Source organism: Xenopus laevis, chromosome 8S (assembly GCF_017654675.1).
Source record: "Xenopus laevis strain J_2021 chromosome 8S, Xenopus_laevis_v10.1, whole genome shotgun sequence".
Classification (NCBI taxonomy): Eukaryota; Metazoa; Chordata; class Amphibia; order Anura; family Pipidae; genus Xenopus; species Xenopus laevis.
Genome location: NC_054386.1, coordinates 84,206,581 through 84,225,335, shown reverse-complemented (window position 1 = coordinate 84,225,335; position 18,755 = coordinate 84,206,581). Strand labels below are relative to the sequence as shown.

The 18,755-nt window shown below is 39.5% G+C and overlaps 2 protein-coding genes across 7 annotated transcripts; both read left to right on the top strand.

Moving 5' to 3' along the window:
- pld3.S (phospholipase D family member 3 S homeolog) lies at positions 1 to 14,544 on the top strand. 6 transcript variants are annotated; one of them, XM_018233303.2, is made up of 12 exons: positions 1 to 42; positions 715 to 779; positions 2,469 to 2,537; positions 4,144 to 4,298; positions 6,170 to 6,353; positions 7,860 to 7,980; positions 9,575 to 9,702; positions 11,333 to 11,533; positions 11,624 to 11,763; positions 13,379 to 13,544; positions 13,660 to 13,759; positions 14,176 to 14,544. In XM_018233303.2, the coding sequence occupies exons 2-12, from the start codon at positions 753 to 755 to the stop codon at positions 14,367 to 14,369; spliced, it is 1,485 nt and encodes a 494-aa protein (XP_018088792.1). In that variant the 5' UTR covers positions 1 to 42; positions 715 to 752; the 3' UTR covers positions 14,370 to 14,544. The 6 variants fall into 6 exon arrangements, with proteins under 6 accessions (XP_018088792.1, XP_018088790.1, XP_018088794.1 ...); XM_018233301.2 differs by having other exon boundaries at positions 2,445 to 2,537; XM_018233305.2 differs by lacking the exon at positions 2,469 to 2,537.
- LOC108700261 (high mobility group protein B1) lies at positions 1,549 to 2,331 on the top strand. The gene has a single exon (XM_018233306.2). It carries the CDS (start codon positions 1,605 to 1,607, stop codon positions 2,094 to 2,096), a length of 492 nt encoding a protein of 163 aa, XP_018088795.1. The 5' UTR covers positions 1,549 to 1,604; the 3' UTR covers positions 2,097 to 2,331.
- Positions 14,545 to 18,755: the final 4,211 nt, after the last annotated feature.

Sequence of the window (18,755 nt, the reverse complement as noted above, 5' to 3'; positions counted from 1 at the left end):
TTTCAGCATAGAAAATGGCATTCATACTTTTTGAAGAAACAGGTAACTGTGATGGGTATATTAGGGGTTTCTATGTTATGTGGGCCTCTTTATCAAATTTTGGATTGGAAGCTGGAGTTCCCCTTTAAAGTTTTCAGGGCTCAAATTTTAATTAGCGACGGACAGAAGGGCCAGGGTCTATGGGCAGATGGGCCAGGCCCAGTAAAGTTCTAACAATCCTGTCTCCTCTTTAACCTCGGAACCCCACCCTCCAAGCTGCAATCAAAGAAGACATTCAGTTTTTTGTTTACCCCAATGCTTAGTACGTTTCTAACAACTTCATGGTTTCTAAAGACAATGGTACATGGTTCCAAGATTTTTTTCACAAAATGCTCAGAGACCCCCTACATTTATGAATATGCATTAGCTATCAATATTGTTTTCAGTTTTCTGTCCTTTGACAAATATTCCCCATAATGGGGTCTCAAAAAATGAAAACATTTTGCTGCTTCTGTTGCTAAACTGGTCTCGTGACTAACAGAAGAGAAATGTAGCAAGTCCCTTGGTTCACTTTTTTTGTCCCTAACCAAAATGAGTCAGCTGATCTTTGTCTAGTCACCTGATAGCTTCCAGTTTGGGTATGTAAGCTTATTTTCTACACTGAAACTGATTACACAGACTTTCTGGCACAGGGATATACCACTACACACACAGCTTTCATCTTTTCATTCGTAGAGTTAAGACGTTAAGAAGTGATTGAAACATATCTGGAGATGAATCCCAAATTTGAATATAAACCAGTAAGTACCTAGTTCTTGTATCATGATGCATCTGGATTGATAAAAGAAAGTACTTGTTTTTTGTTTTTTTTTATCCCAAAATGTAGCTTTGATTGCATTTGTACCCTAGTCATGTATCCAAGCAGTGTTCTGTCCTTTGTTTTGTTTATTCCATTTTGTTATTCCATCTTCTACATGTCAGTGACACTGTCTATGCTCTGTGTGCTCTGGGCTGCTGTTGCTACACTTGTTGTGGGAAATCATAAACACATTAGCAGAATGACGTTACATTATTATTTTATTAAGTTCTGGTGCAGAATTCATAGTTCTCTGTGCTGTTAAGTAATATGAATATGAATGATTGTGTAGCCGTGTATTGTAAATGTTATAATGTACATCTACTGTATATTGTGAATCCGTTTCTACACTCTGGTAACTTAGCAGCATAGAATATGTGCTGTGAAACTGCAAAACAGAAGATGGTGAGCAACCATACCTTCAGAAGCACATATACAGTATATACTGTTAAAGGTCTTTTTGGTGCAGTAGCCCAAAACAAAAGCTGTAGCATTTCTATTTATTTGTAAGACTGGTGGCACACATAGCGATTCAGGGAGATTAGTCGGCCAGCGACTAATCTCCTCATCTTCGGGCGACTAATCTCCCCAAATGTCTTCCCGCCGGCTAGAATGTGGATCGCTTTGGCTTTCCAAAGTCGCCCGAAGTTTCCTTGTGAGGCAACTCCGGACGACCTCGGAAAATGAACCGACCCAAGTGCCAAGTGTCTCTGTTTGCTGATTGCAGTACATTGGACTCCATAGACACATCATTAGAAACTAATTCAAGATGGGTAAAGGTGATCCTAAGAAGCCACGAGGAAAAATGTCCTCATATGCTTACTTTGTGGAAACATGCAGAGAAGAGCACAAGAAAAAGCACCCTGATGCCTCTGTAAATTTTGCAGAGTTTTCTAAGAAATGCTCAGAAAGGTGGAGGACTATGTCTAAGGAAAAGACAAAGTTTGAAGATGTAGCAAAAGCTGACAAAGTTCGCTATGAGAGGGAAATGAAAAGTTATATTCCACCAAAAGGAGAAACAAAAAAGAGTTTCAAAGACCCTAATGCACTAAAGAGACCACCTTCAGCATTCTTCTTGTTCTGCTCTGACTTCCGTCCAAAAATAATAGGGGAGCACCCAGGTTCGACTATTGGAGATATAGCAAAAAAACTGGGAGAGATGTGGAATAACACTGCTACAGATGACAAACTGCCTTATGAACGAAAAGCTGCCAAGCTGAAGGAGAAATATGAAAAGGATCTTGCAGCATATAGAGCTTAAAAAAGCCAAGAAGATGGAACAGACCCTTCTCTGTCGCTCATGAACTGGATAAACACACCAATGGAAGATGTCATGATATCACTCCACTTAGCACATGGATATGTGATTGTTGAATGTAGTTCCGGAACAAGGAAGTAGGAGAGTAAAGCAGACTGAACAGATTTGTGTCTCTGTGTGCTGATTGCAATACACATAAAACCAAAACATTACATCTTGGCCTGATATGGTCAACTCCAGCTGATCCAATTCTTTTGCTTCTGGGTATACAGTAGAAATAACTGGATCCAATGTAGACACACATTGAACACACATTGGAATGTATTTAGAAATGATCAGTGCTCTTTTTAGTTCTCAGTTGTTTGGCTCCTGCAGATACACCCTCATGACGAAGCAGAAAAGCGTGTTCTCCAGAATGAGCATCACCAAGAGAAAGCTTGCAAGGTGTGTTAAAGGGGAACTAAAGTCTAAAATAGAATAATGCTAGAAGTGCTGTATTTTGTATACTAAACATAAACATGAACTTACTGCACCAGAAGCCTAATAAAACAAATGATTTAGGTTTTCAAAGTAGGCCACAGGGGGTCATCATCTTGTTACTTTGTTAACAGGGCTGGATTTACATAGTGGGAGCCCCTAGGCCCACTGCCGTTCGTCACCCCTGTCCCCTCCCCTTTATTCGTGCAAAATTTCATCATCTGGACTGGAGCAATGGGGATTGGAGCACAGGAAATTTAAAAAATGATTGTATCTCCAGTGCATCCCCTGTGTTTTTAAACGAATGTGGGTGTGGTTAGGCAGCATGCAGCCCCCCTAAAATCCTGCCGCCCTAGGCCCGGGCCTATGTGGCCTTTACACAAATCCAGGCCTGTTTGATAAACATCTTTGCAAGACTAAGACCATGGACATGCTCAGTGTGGTCTGGGCTTCATTTGGGAGGTTAAGCTTAGGGATCGTCGTACGTTATCAAAACAGCACATGTCAAATAATATCTGCCATAGAAGCTGATACAGCAAGACTAATTAATAATCAGAATATGCAGACTGCACTGGGTCCGGTGTCTAATGTGGGTAGTGATGGGCGAATTTGCGCCATTTCGCTTCGCCGAACAATTCGGAAAATTCGTGAAACGGCGAAAAATTCACGAAACGGCGCCAGCGTCTTGTTTTCGATGCCGGCAAATTTTTCCGGACGAATTTGCACGGGCATTTCACGAATTTATTCGCTGGCAGGCGAATCGCGCAAATTCGCCGCAAATTCACGTCTGGCGAATAAATTCACCCATCACTAAATGTGGGTTTTATAGTTTTCGTTTTATTTAATACAAACTTTTTCCAACTCTCCAGAACCAGTGACTGTAGCAAAATAATCCGTCAATGAGAATCCCAGTTTATCTGTTTAAATCTGGCTCCATGATCTTTGTCCCTGCCACTGGAGTTAGAAACATTAAAGGGGATGTAAAGGCAAAAATAATATCCAATACGAATCTCTACACGGTTGCCGACTGCTCTACAGGGAAACAAACAAAGCTGCTCGACTTCTGGTAAGTCCCTGCTGTTTGATCGTTTTCCTGCAGAGCAGCTAGGGACCATCTGAAGTATCCGATCCACAGCAGTCAGAGCAAGTAAATCAAAGGGGGAATTTCACTGCTCAGTCAGGTTTCTTTTAAAAACGGTACACATTTTTTAATTAAAGTATATTGGATATATTTGCCTTTACATCCCCTTTAACGCTTAATTGACCAAAAACTGCTCCTGCAAGTTTATTTTTCACTTTTCTCTACACAAAATATAGCTCCTTAATGTCCCATACACACTGCAACTCTGCTGGTACAATATTACAGAATTCTCATTTAAAAGGATCAATTGAGACACAGAGTAAATATGTCCATATATGTTCAGATTTGTTTATACAACTTGGCTGATTTTAACCATATTGCCCAACTGTATACATCAGCCCCTAGCACATGTGGCGCCATGCATTACAAAATTACACAGAAAAATAAAATGACTGTTTTTAAATATGTTATCTGTTGTTTCTCTTATTGCAGTACTACCGATGTGCACTTTCTATCGCCATTATTATCGCCCTCCTTCTCTGTGTCTTGGCTTCTCAGCTTCTTCTCTTTCCCTTTTTGTTCGTTACATCTCAAACAATCACTGAGACTGTGCTAAACAAGGACATCAGATGTGATGATCAGTGCAGGTAATTTGCAGTATGTTTGTGAGAGTCCACAAGTCGGGTGAGAGCAGTTCATGGAGGGAGGGCAATACGTAAAGGGGAACTATGTAATGTAATGTAATACTGAAATAAGAAACTTTATAAATACAACCAATTAAATATTCTGTATTGTTTCTGAAATAATCAAGTTTATCTTCACTATTCCTCTCTCAGTGAATGTTTCTCTTCATTCCGTCTTCATTCAGCAGTTGGGTGTCAGATGAATGATCCAATATATCTTATAGGGGGGCTCCTTTTGCCTAGAAGATGTATTAGAGCTCACTCAAATAACCGATTCCAGTATAAACAAAATCTAACAAAATAACTGCCTTTTGCACAAATTTTGCATGTTGAGAGACACGGGTATATTTATCAAAGAGTGAAGTTAATAGTGACGTTCCACCACTAGAGTGAAATTCCGCAGCTCTCCATTCATTTCTATGGGATTTTTATAGACGTATTTATCAAAAGGTGAACTTTCACTTCACCCATTGATAAATACGCCTTTCAAAATCCCATAGAAATTAATTGAGAGCTGCGGAATTTCACTCTAGTGGCGGAACTTCACTCTTTGATAAATTTACTCCACAATGTCTGGTGATTTTAATAGATTGAGCTCTAATACAACTTCTAGGCAAAAGGAGCCCCCCTATAAGATATATTGGATCTAACTGTCAATTATTATCTGACACCCAACTGCTGCATGAAAAGAGAATGAAGAGAAACAGATGCTGAGAGAGGGATAGTGAAGATAAACTTGATTATTTCAGAATGGTACAGAAATTTTAATTGATTGTATTTAGAAAATTTCTTATTTCAATATGATGAAGCTTATATTAAATTTTCATTTTCGTGATCGTTCCCCTTTAAGGCAATAGTGAGGGGTACATATTGTGTGGCATACAGGGACATCCCATGAATAGTACCACCAGCACTATCATCTGTCATATGTTATAGCCACATTGGGCTGTGCTAATGACCACTTCATATTGTAAAATAAACTCTAGTTTTGTACTTAAACTATTTAAATACTGCTGGGAAGATTTATCAAGGGTTGAAGTGAAAATTAAAATTTTCGAGTTTTTTTATGGTCAAAACTGTGAAATTAGACTAGGGAATGATTAAAATTCTAATTTGAATTTGATTTTCAAATTGTATCATACACTAGCCCTTTAAGAACTCAAATTCCACTATTTGCCACCTAAAACCTGCCGAATTGCTGTTTTAGTCAATAGAAGATCAATTTGGAGTTGTTTGCAGCCTTCCTGACATTCGGAGAAAAAACTCAAAGTTTTTAAAACTCTAATCGAATTCTATAAGATTTTTTGGGTCTATCCTATTCACCCGAGTTTTGAAAATGAGATTTTTTTTTAATCAATTTCAATTGGTCGAATTTCAAGTTTATGGGAATTTTAAAAAACTCCCATGAATTCGAAATTCGACCCTGGATATATCTCCCCGTAAATATTCATTGTAATTAGTGAGTGTGTTGGGGCAGCCTCTTTTTAAATATATTAACAAACTGGATATTCTCAAACATTTCAGTCAATCAATATCAAACATGTTGCAGCACTCACTCCTGGTTAGGAAACATAAATGTTCATTGCACCAGGTCACAGCATGAAATCTTTTGGACCTCACAGATGTTTGTTAAGCTGACGTTTAGTGACTTGAGATAGAAAATAAATAAATTATATGAGGACATGTTTAATGACTTTTAATATCAAAAAGTGCTGCAATTAGTTGTTTTTTAGTGAACAAAATTCACTGTCCTCATATAATTTATCGTAATGCTCTTCTGTAAAAAGCAATATTGTATTTTTGGGTTCTTTTCATCTCCTTATCTATCTGCATAGGTTTGTTCTGGTCGAGAGCATCCCTGAGGGATTGGTTTACGACGCCAACTCTACAATAAACCCTTCAATTTTCAAATCATGGCTGAACATTCTTACTAATGCTAAAAGCAGTGTTGACATTGCATCCTTTTACTGGACTCTGACCAATGAGGACACACAAACTCAGGAGCCCTCGGCACATCAGGTAATGAGAAACATAGGAGTTTTGGGGTTTCTCTCATTTATCATATTGTTAATGTTATTGAACAAATTGTGGTAAGTACATCACAAACTGCTTGAATATTGGTATTGCTTCAATGTCCATGATCTTAGTGATTATTTATAATATATAGTGTATAAAGTACCCCCTATTGTAAAATATAAGGATATTATAAGTCACCGAGGAGTTTCATGACCATATAAAATTATGAGGCCGAAGGCCGAGTGCTTTTATACAGGTCATGGAACTCTTGATAAAGGGCGTATGTGGCCCGAAAGATGTTGTGTTTGTAGTTACAAATAAACCACATTGTAGCAGGTATTCTGCTGTTTGGATTGCTCTCCTCACTCATCTAATTTAATTGTTCATGGAACTCTGAGGTTACTTCTAATATTCTCATATTTTCCAACAAGGGGTACTTTATTTATTATAATACACAAGGTTTAGTGAGTCATGTGACAAAAATGACATCACTACTCACCGTTTATAACTGATGACCTCACTAGTCACCGTTTATAAGGATATAATTTACAAGATATTCATGGCTTTTGTGTATTATAATAGCTTATTTAATACCCCAGGCCAATGCACTTCTGTATGAGCAGCATAGAGCAATCATCTTCCTCTGTTCCATTGTCATCTTCCATATTGGTTTTTGCTTGTTGTTCAACTTTTCACGCTTCTGTGCATGGCTCAAGAAAAGAAGATGGTGGCTCTGTGGTGCTTGTGCAAATATAACCTGGTCTGGTGCAGTTTTCTATTAACAGGGCCACCAGGTCAGGGTATCTGGTAAACAATTCTAATTACCAGGAGGTGCTTAACATTTGGCACCCCCCAGTGATTATAACTTTTCCTTCTCCTTTAACACAACAGGGTGGTAGAGTCATTGTAGGTGCTATACAATTTCTGTTCACTAGTGTATCTCATTTTTATCATAGCCAGCCAGAGTATTATTTTTAAAAAGTATTTCAAGACAAATAGATATGGAGTCTAGCGAAACACCCCAAAAAGTGTATTTTACTGTTCGAAATTAATGTTGCATTCTGCTGTTAATTCCACAATGTGATCCTGAAACTGTAAGCATTGGAATACCACCACATTGTGGAATTAACAATTTTAGAAATAGTCTCCTGTCAAAAAGCTATTTGCACTAGGTATGCACCGAATCCACTATTTTTGATCCTGCCAAACACCCGAATCCTTCATGAAAGATTCGGCCGAATACCGAACCAAATCTGAATTTGCATATGCAAGTTAGGGGTGGGAAGGGAAAAACATTTTTTACTTCCTTGTTTTGTGACAAAAAATCACGTGATTCCCTGCCCCTAATTTGCATATGCAAATTAGGATTCGGCTGGGCAGATTCGGTGCATCCCTAATTTGCACTGCCTGAGATTTTTGTGGTGTTATTTTTCTGGTAAGATTGGTACTGTATTGCTAGACACGTGCCTTAATGAATACAATATGAAGTAACTGTAATACTTCAATTAGGGAGAATTGATCCTTGAGGAGCTTCTGAAGCTAAAGCAGAGAGGAGTGACTTTAAGAGTTGCCGTGAACCCTCCAAACTCCCCGCTTAGGTCCAGAGACATTTCTGCTCTAAAAGACAGTGGTAAGAGAAACACGTCTACACTTTCATATTGGTTTGTTTTATTAAATGTTTTAATATTCAAAGGAGAACTAAACCCCCCCTCCCAACTATCTGGCACTGTCCCCCACCTCCCCCCCCCCACGGTGTGCATTAGTTACTAAAAAAAACCTTTAAAAAATCTTAAATGCAGAGTAGCACAGTGGAGCTCCCGGTCACCATCTTCCGGCTCTTCGTATTGTCTTGGGGTCTCAACACCGATTTGCGCAGTTGAAGCCGATTCCTGACTTGGCCCAACTATGCATGTTCCCTCAGGCTTCGTGTAGACAAAGAGGCCCGAAGACAATACGAAGAGCCAGAAGTATGGAAAACTATTGTCTGAACCTCTTTTCACCAGATGCATCCTCCTTTGTACTGTGCTGAGATTATTCCATAGTGCTTTTATGGAGATGACATTTATATTCTGGTCCACGTGGTGGAGGGCCAATAATGGAAGCCACTGTTGACCACTCTGTGTTTTTAAACCAACATACACTTTAATCCTTATGCCTCCTCCTCCCCTGTGCATAACACAGCTTTCGACTAAACTCCCATCCATGTTATTAATTTATTTATCAAAATCTTAACTCTTGATCAAATTGTGAAATTTATATATAATTTATTTATAATTTTTCGGATTTAATTTGAAAACTCTGACTTTTTTGGATTAACACCCGAAAACGACAAATTATTTTTATTATTGTATGAAACCCTGCACAGATCAGGATATCTTCCAACTGTAAAAGGGACATCTGCCATTGACTTCTACATGAACTAGGCAGGTTTGAGATGGAGTACTTTTTTATTCAAGCTTTTAGTAGCCTCGGGTTTAATAAATCTCAAAAAAATTGAGTTTTTGTTCTACGAATAAATGGTGTTTTCCCCCTTTAAAACTCCGACCAGAAAAAAATCGGACTTAAGCAAATAACACACTTAAAGAATTGTTCAGTGTAAAAATAAAAACTGGGTAAATAGACAGGCTGTGCAAAATAAAAAATGTTTCTAACATAGTTAGTTAGCCAAAAAATGTAATATATAAAGACTGGAAGCCAGAACACTACTTCCTGCTTTTCAGCTCTCTTGGTTTACACTGATTGGTTACTCTGTTTACCAGACAGTAACCAATCAGAGACTTGAGGGGGGCCACATGGCCATAACTGTTGCTTTTGAATCTGAGCTGAATGCTGAGGATCAATTGCAAACTCAATGAACAGTTATGTCCCATGTGGCCCCCCTTCAAGTCGCTGACTAACTCAGAGTTAGAGAGCTGAAAAGCAGGAAGTAGTGTGTTCTGGCTATTATGTTAGACATCCAGTCACTCCAGCCTTTATACATTACATTTTTGGCTAACTAACTATATTAGAAACATTTTTTATTTTGCACAGCCTATTTACCCAGTTTTTATTTTTACACTGACCTGTTCCTTTAATGATTAGCTAGTAAACAATAACTATTAAGCTAAGCTGTAGTTGATGTTTTGTCCCTGCCCTTTGCCATTTTCTGTGTTTTTGATTTGTTAAAATGAACATTCAGTACAGTTCTATACCTCATCTGTTATAATTCGGTTCCATTTTTTTAGGAGCAGATGTGCGTGTGGTAGACTTGCCAAAGCTAACAGATGGTGTTTTGCATACTAAATTTTGGGTTGTTGACAATGAACATTTTTACATTGGCAGTGCTAATATGGACTGGAGATCTCTAACACAGGTAAGTTTCTCTAGGCAATAAGGAAATGGACGGAAGATTAACTGATTGTTTAGCATTAATGAGGCAAAAATGGTAAAAGGATGTCTTCAGTCACTGAAACTAATATGATCTTTACACGAGGAGGGGAAAGGGGAGAAGCAAAATACAGCTGATTACAATTTATTTACCCATGCCAACTAGTTTTCCACTAATTTTGCTAAGAGACAGCTATTAGGTGTTTTGTTGGTGGGACTTGTGTGAGACAAAATGCTCACAGACTGCAACTTTGGACATCTATTATTTTGATTCATTTCCTGGTTTGTACTACTGTGGTTCATCCTTCTTTTTATAATTTGGACTCCCCACTGCTTGTTAAAAGCTTACAGATATCCAAATAAAATTCTACAGCCTTGTGCCTTCTATTTGTGTTCCCACAAGAAAATGCCAAAAGGAGGCATGTCCTAACCATTAAGGGTCAAGGCACACGCTCAGATTCGGGGAAATTAGTCGGCCGGCGACAAATCTCCTCTTCTGGGTGCGACTACTCTCCCCGAACTGCCTCCCACCGGCTAGAATGTAAATTGCCGGTGGGATGGTGACTTCGGAAAACGAACCACTCCAAGTGCCATCCCGCCGGCGATTTACATTCTAGCTGGCGGGAGGCAGTTCGGGGAGATTAGTTATTGTAATTGCATTTAAGCATTTTATAAACTACTTTAACAAACACTTTAACATTAATCCCTTAAAGTGGACCTGTCACCCCGACATAAAAATCCGTTTAATAAAAGTCATTTTCAAATTAAATATGAAATCCAAAATTCTATTTTTATTAAAGCATTCATAGCTGTTGTAAACTTGTTTAAAAATCTCAGCTGTCAATCAAATATTGTCTGCCCCTCCTCTATGCCTTAGGCAAAGTAGGCAATTACTTTCACTTTCCATTCAGCACTTACTAGATGTCACTCCCCACATTGCTATCTCTCTTTACCATTTAATTGTGTAGCCAGTACATGGGGATGGACATCAGGTCCCCCATTCTGGTGCACAAACAAGATTCTGAGATGATACAAGACTTGCCTTAATAACAGTGTCCACAAAATGGCTCCTGCCTGCTTGTTATAATTATGAATTCCCAGACTGAAGGAAACAAGATTTAAATAATTGATATAGTTTAATTAAAGTTCATTTTTGCTTGACTAATGTGATAAAATAGGATTTGGAATATTTTTTTCAGGTAACAGGTCCCCTTTAGTAAAAAATTTGGATTTCATGTTCAATTTAAAAATGACTTTTATTGTACATCTTTTTATATCTGGGTGACAGGTCCACTAAGCCCACTTTGTTTTTGTAGCTCAAATATGTGGGGCCAAAATGCACAAACTTGCCAGCTCTCCTGAATGCACTAGTTAAGAGCTTTTTCAGGTGATTGTTGCCTGACAAGATCTTCAGCAAGCAACTGTTATTGTGGCCTGTGCAAAGGGCATTTTGGCCTTCATTTGGGTTACTAAAAAAAAACAAGTTGGAAAAGTACCATCATTTACTTGATGGCCATTACCCATGCGATATGTTTCTAAAGATGGACTAATTATGATACATGATAAAAGTCAGAGGTCTGTGAAGCATTGACACTAACTGCAGATATCAATAACAGGTGAAAGAACTTGGTGCCACCATATATAACTGCAGCTGCCTAGCCCAGGATTTGAAGAAAATCTTTGAAGCATATTGGATCCTTGGGTTACCCAATGCTACCTTGCCATCCCCATGGCCGGTAAATTATTCAACACCATACAACAAGGATACACCAATGCAAGTGAATCTGAACAGCACAGCATCAGAGGTTTATCTTTCAGTAGGTATCAAGCCCAACTGTGCAGATCAGTGCAGTAAAAGTATTTTTTTCTTCCAGAGGAAGCTAAAATAAGAATGTTTGTCTTTCCAGAGCTCACCACCTCCTCTCTTAGCGGCTGGGAGGACCGATGATCTCCAGTCCATTATTAACATTATAGATGATGCCAAGCAATTTGTATATATTTCTGTTATGGACTACTCTCCCACAGTGGAATTTTCCCATCCATTGAGGTAATGTGGTCTGCAAATGGGAAAAGGCTGTATACTAATATTGTGCCATATATTATATTTGTGAACTGATGTTTCTGACTGCAAAGTGTTATTGCTTGTGGGGATTTATGTCTACATGATGCCAGCATGTTTCATAATTTTGCCAACCGTTAGACTCTTGCATTATATAGGATCCTGACCTATTTTTCACCAGATTAGGATAAAAGTTAACCTTTAGGGCAGAGACACATGGTCAGATTTGGGGAGATTCCCGAACTGCCTGCCGCCGGTTAGAATGTAAATCGCCGTCAGGATGGCACTTGGAGCAGAGTCCTGTGGGGGTCCATTGTTTGGAACCTGACCTGTACCCGCAACCTGCAATCCGCAACTCGGACCCGCAACCCACATTCTTACCCGCTTGGAACCGATACCCAACTCGCAAGTACCTTATCCACAACCCAGACCCGCGACCTGCTGACCATCAAGAATCAGGAAGTGCTGTCATTGTAAACCGGAAGTGACATCATCGGAAGTAGGCATGATCAGAAAAAAAGGAGTAAAAATCACTATTGAGAAGACCCCCGACCCGCAGAACCGCCGACCCCCGTCTATACCCGCACCTGGAACATCTACCCGCAACCCGCAGGTTTTTGCGGGTAACCCGCAGGTTTTTGCGGGTAACCCGCGGGGGACCGACCTTCTGCAGGACTCTAACTCGGAGAGCTTCATTTTCCGAAGTCGCCCAAGTTTCCTCGTTAGGCAACTTCGGAGAACGAATCGCACTGATTGCCATCCCGCCGGCGATTTACATTCTAGCTGGTGGGAGGCAGTTCGGGGACATTAGTCGCCCAGAAGAAGAGGAAATTTATCGATGGGCGACTAATCTCCCCGAATCTGAGCATGTGTCTCTGCCCATAAACCTTTATTTTCAAATGACGTTTATCTGCAAACTTTGAAAATTTATCTTATTTATAGGTTTTAAACTATTTTTGTTCTCTAGGGACAGCAAGGTGAAGCAGGGTTAGCATTGCTGACTGCTAAGGTCCTGAGATTCTCACTAGGGCAATAAATGCAGGCGTTTGTTCTACCCTTGTCCTACTCCCAAAATTATACAGACGTTAATTGACAGCTGATACATTTCACCATAGTGTTTGTATGGACAGTAGGGACATTAGAATGTAAACTCCACCTGCAAAAGTGACTGATGTTAATCGGTCTGGACATTTCTATGTAAATGGACAATATATGAATAAAGAATGTGATTAGAATATATTTTTACTATGTATGCTGACCAGCAAGTTCACCAGCTTCAACAAGATGCCATGTCAGTGATAAGGAAATTATATGTAAAAAGAAAACAGATGTAGACTAAGTCCAACAGCAAATTAGCTTTATTTACTGCTATCTGCTAATATCTGAGCTTTAGCTGGAGGTGAATTAAAATCATTTCCTGCAACCCACAAAAGCAGCAGATCTTATGTTCCTTTTTCAAGGTGAAGGCAGTGGTATGTGTTTGTTCTAAAAAGAGGGAGTACTGATGTACAAATGACATTATACCGGAGTTTTGTTTTTGGATTCCCTTATTCTGTTTGTCAGTTATTCTGTATCACCAGAAACCCTATTTCTTTTTGTACAGATATTGGCCTGACATTGACAACCATTTGAGGAAAGCCATCTATGAAAGGAATGTTCATGTCTGTTTGCTGATCAGCTGCTGGCAAAGCTCCCGACCTTCCATGTTCACGTTCCTGAGGTCGCTGGCCGCTTTGTATAGTAACAAAAGCAATTATAACATTGAAGTGGTAAGATTATAAGTATTACTGGAAAGCGCGGATAAACGTTGCAAATCTAGTGCATTTACAATACAAGAAGCTTGTCTATAATTATAGACTTATAGACTCACCTTTTTTTCCCCAGAAAATATTTGTGGTCCCAGCAACTGAGGCACAAAAGAAGATTCCCTATGCCAGAGTGAATCACAATAAGTACATGGTGACAGACAGAGTGGCTTATATTGGTAAATTAAATAAACTGTAATTCTTTAAAACTTCCCCTAGTCGCCTGCGCGAAAGCAAACGCGGCGCTGCGTTTTCTGAAGTCTTCATTATAGTGGAAGGGAAGACACGCGGAGGCAGTTCGGGGAGATTGTCGCCTAGAAGAAGAGGCGATTAGTTGCCAGGCGACAAAATCTCCCCGAATCTCCTCGTGTAAACTAACCCTTAGATAGGATTGTCTGCATTTGCTGAATACGTAGAGAGAAAGAAGGAAAGCACTTGCTGTGTAAGCTGAGAGTTTAATGTGAGTGGTTGTATGTATTATTTTACTTGTGTAAGGTGTACAAAGAAAGGACTGCAGAAAAAAACCTTTTGCAGCAGAGAGCCAACGATTATATTATTTAATAACACAAGCATTTTGATTTATTGTGTTTTTTAGGTACATCTAATTGGTCTGGAAACTATTTCATACACACAGCCGGGTCAGCGTTGGTAGTGAACCAGACACAATCTGCTGGCACTTCAGACACTATCCAAATGCAATTACAAGCCGTGTTTGAAAGAGACTGGAATTCAAATTACAGCCTGGCATTTAACGCTTTAAGTTCGTGGAAAGAAAAGTGTATCTTTTAGATCTGCGGTGAAAAGTGTATCTGTTAGTGCTAACAAGCAGGGGTAACCTATGCAATTCTCTGGGTGGAGAGAGTTTATGGTAGAGGATTTGAAAATACAGGTATGGGACCTGTTATACAGAATGCTCAGGACCTGGTGATAACAGATCTTTCTGTAATTTGGATCTTCATACCTCAAGCCTACTAAAAAATCATGTAAGCATTAAATAAACCCAATAGGCTGGTTTTGCCTCCAATAAGGATTAATTATATCTTAGTTTGGAACAAGCACAAGGTACTGTTCTTTTATTACAGAGAAAAATGTAATTTTTAAAAATTTGAATTATTTGGATAAAATGGAGTCTATGGGAGACAACCTTTCCGTAATTTGAGCTTGCTGGATAACGTGTTTTAGGCTAATAGGTCCCATACCTGTACAAACTGAGGGAACTGCAGTACAGAAAATTGGTAAAGGGACTTTTCATTGGAGCAAACTGTTGATCAAAGCTGATAACTAGGCTCAGGCGCACACGTGTTCAGAGGACCTTTTGTAAATGTATGTACAAACTGTTCAGACCTATATTGCACTGCAATTTATATATGGACCCAGTGCAGCTTTTATAAGGGCTGCTCTCCGTTTTATCTGACTAATGGGAAAAGATCAATGTCACGTTCTTCACCCTATGGTTCTCATCGAATCACCAAGCCATTCAATGCTCAACAAACTGGAGTTTAATGTAAAATGTGGATGTTGTGGAGTAAAACACTTTTGTTCAGGGTAGTCACATACACCCTGATAGCTATATACTCAGACTCTCGCTCTTGTATACTACTACAGATATTATTAATTAGTTCACCTCTAGGACTTTGTACAACACATGTAGGATGGTGCCCTGACTACCAGATCAGTTCCATTAAATGAACCTGCATGTTATCAGTCCTTACAGTTGATTTTAAGCAGCGCCATCCATCTACTGCTGTGAGCTCCACCTGTGATTTGTTGATTTTGAAATTTTCTATAAACCTTAATAAAGCTTAATAAAAAAATAAATCTAAAAACAAACTGTTATCTATGTACAGTTACTGCTGGGGGATTCTCTGTCGATTTTGGACACTGGCAGAATTACAGAATAAATTTGCAAGTTGTACATCAGGAGGCAGAATTTACAAGTCACCTGTTTACAAGTGAACAACCTATTGGTTGATATTGGTTTCTAGTCTTGCGCAAACTTAGTGCCCTTTATAATATATGGGGTTTAATGTGTTTTAGCACAGACAATTCTGAGTATTGTCTATGGCAGGGGAGTTCCTGGTGTTTTGTAGCCATGACAAGTAGCTCCATGTGTCATTGCCCTAAAGGGGACATTGAAGCTCTCATCTTAATTTAGAAATGTAAAAATGTTTTTTTCCTCTGGCTGTTATTCATTGCCCAGTGGGAGCTCAGTCATATTCTGTCCTGCTGTAAATCTACACTGAATCTCCAGAACAGCTCTATACACATTGAGATCCTGTTTTGCGGATAACGGATCTTTCGGTAATTTGGATCATCATATTGTGAGCAGATTTAAAGCACTTCTGTCTCACATTAGGTTACAAGATCCTACACTGGCACAGAGAAGACAGACGGCATATAAGAATAACTGTAATTCAGGGGCTTCTCTTTTTCTCTGTTGCAAATAAAAGACACAATGATATTTTTCAGAAATATATCAAGTGCTCACTCAGCATCAAGGCTCCCGCATAGAGGTTAGTTCATTAAGGAAAAATAACCGCATTAAGGTAAAACAATCTCTCTCTCTCTCTCTGGGGCAAATTCACTAAAGGACGAAGCGCCTAACGCTTGCGTTAATTCACTAGCGTAGCGCATTTTCGTTAATTCGTCGATTCACTAACGGACACTGGCGTAAATTCGCTAGTGTTACTTCGCACCCTTACGCCTGGCGAATTTGCGCAATGGACGTAACTACGCAAATTCACTGCCGCGCTCATTTTTCTGAACGCTACCTTTATGCTAGACTTCCTTCGCCACCTCAGACCAGGCGAAGTGCAACAGAGTAAATAGGGATTGGTTCAAAAAAAGTTGGCGTTTTTTCTTTTTTTAGGGGTGATAGGCTGAAAAAGATCGAATTTTTTTTTGGGGCTCCCCTCCTTCCCCCCTACATTTCCTAACTCATGGCACCTTAACTATACAGTGGGCACATGTGTAGGGCAAAATAAAAATGTTATTTGATGTTTTGAAGGTTTCCCAGGCTTGTGTAGTGCTGCTACGTATACTTCCATTGTAAATTCAATTTGGCGCCGTATGCAAATTAAGCATTGCTAGCGTAACTTCGCTTTGCCTGCCGATTTAACGCTAGTGCAACTTCGCAACCTTTCGTTTCCCCTGAGCGCAACTTCGGATTTTAGTGAATTTGCATAGCCCTGGTGAAAATTCACCTGGCGAAGTGCGGCGAATCGGACGCTGGCGCAACTACGAATCTTAGTGAATTTGCCCCATAGAGAGAGAGAGAGAGAGAGAAAGAGATAGTAGGCCGTACAAGTATAAAATGACAAGATAAGAGGGTTAATTACATAATTTATGTATTTTTAAGTATTGTAACATTGATGGATTATTATTTTCAAGTACTTTGTTAATATCTACAGACAGCACAGTACAGTAAGGCACCCCTCCAGTGATTTCACTTTCCTTCTCTCTTAAGTGAACTGAAGTTAGCAAAAGTCAGTTTCCTTCAGTCAATTCACTCCATTTCCCATGAACCCTTCCAAATTCTGTTTCCCTTGCATCTAATCTGAACCACCAGTGCGAATAGAAAAGGATTGGCAGATATTGCCCTCAGTAACATTTACAAATAACTTTTTTCTTTTTCAAAATACCTTTCCATTCATTTCAAAGAAGGCTTAAGATTTACCATGTATCTTCTAAAACAGTGATCCCCGACCTTTTTGACCCATGAGCCACACTCAAGTATAAAATAATGTTGGAGAGCAACAGAAGCATGCAATAAGATCCTGGGGCTTCCAGTGCTGTGATTGTGTATTGGTAGCCCCTATGTGGATTTGCAGCCAACAAGAGGTTCTGTTTGGCATTATACATGTTGTTTATGCAACTAAAGTTTGCCTTTAAGCCATGAATTCAAAAAGAAGAACCTGCTTGGAGGCCACTGGGAGCAACATCCAAGGGGTCAAAGAGCAACATGTTGCTCACGAGCTACTGGTTGGGGATCACTGTTCTAGAACAAGCTTTTGATATTTGTCTGTGTAAAAAGACTCAACTCTTCCACTGCCTTTTCCAGGTGAAATATATGTGCACATTTTAGTCTGTTGCGCCAGACATAAATTTTTTTGACCAGTAGAGGGAGCTGTAGGAATGCATTTGATTGAAAACATATGTATAAAAGGACTTGGTTGTAGCTGACCCCACATTCTTTTCCCTTTAAGAAACAAAAGAACCCTGATTGTCAGCAAGACTTTATATGGTAATAACCTTGCTTGTGATCTGCCATTAACAACTATGTGAAAACAATGGCTCTGTGCATTACATATGTATTATACAAGAAAATACATGCAGCCAGGCATGCTCTAAATATAGTGATTTGCAGGGCCCTAACCAACCTAGACACCTCTCAACTGTCCTGTTTTCTGCAGGATAGTCACAATTTTGGAGGTTCAGCCCGCAGTCCTGGCTTTTTATTAAAAAGTCCAGAGTTTCTCTTTGATCTCCTACACTGTTGCCAGAAAAGGATACAGAGTTCTGGGGGTTCGAAACATTGAGCTAATAAAAAAACTTCTTGCTTTCTTTGAAAAGACCCTGCGGTGCCGTAATCTTCTTGCATATCCTATACATTTTCTTGCGAACACCCTGGCGAATACAGAGTTAATGGTGTGCACCATTAAGCCAATATATATATATATATATATATATATATATATATATATATATATATATATATATACAGGGCCGCCATCAGGGGGGACAGGGGGTACAAGTGTCCCGGGCCCTGGCCTGAAGGGGGGCCCGGCAGTGCTGCACTTTCAAAAGAGCCGGGCCCCCCCTGACAGCGCCGTAGCCGTGCGGCCATTTCCAAAGTCCCCAACAGCTGAAATGCGGAAGTGCCGAAAAGCTGAACAGCCAAAGTCCCGAAGCGGCGAAAAGACCCGAAGTCACGAAAACAGTCGAAGCCGAACTCCCGAAGTGGCGAAAAGACCCGAAGCCACGAAAATAGCTGAAGCCAAACTGCCGAAGTGCCGAAAAGACCCAAAGTCACGAAAGGAGGCAAAATTGAAGTTCTGAAGTGGCGAAAAGACCCAAGGAAGTTGAAATCATGAAGTCATGAGTTCAATTCTACTGAACACCAATTTATGTTTTTTTAATCCCCTGGCCACCAGTGTATTATTTTAATATTCTATT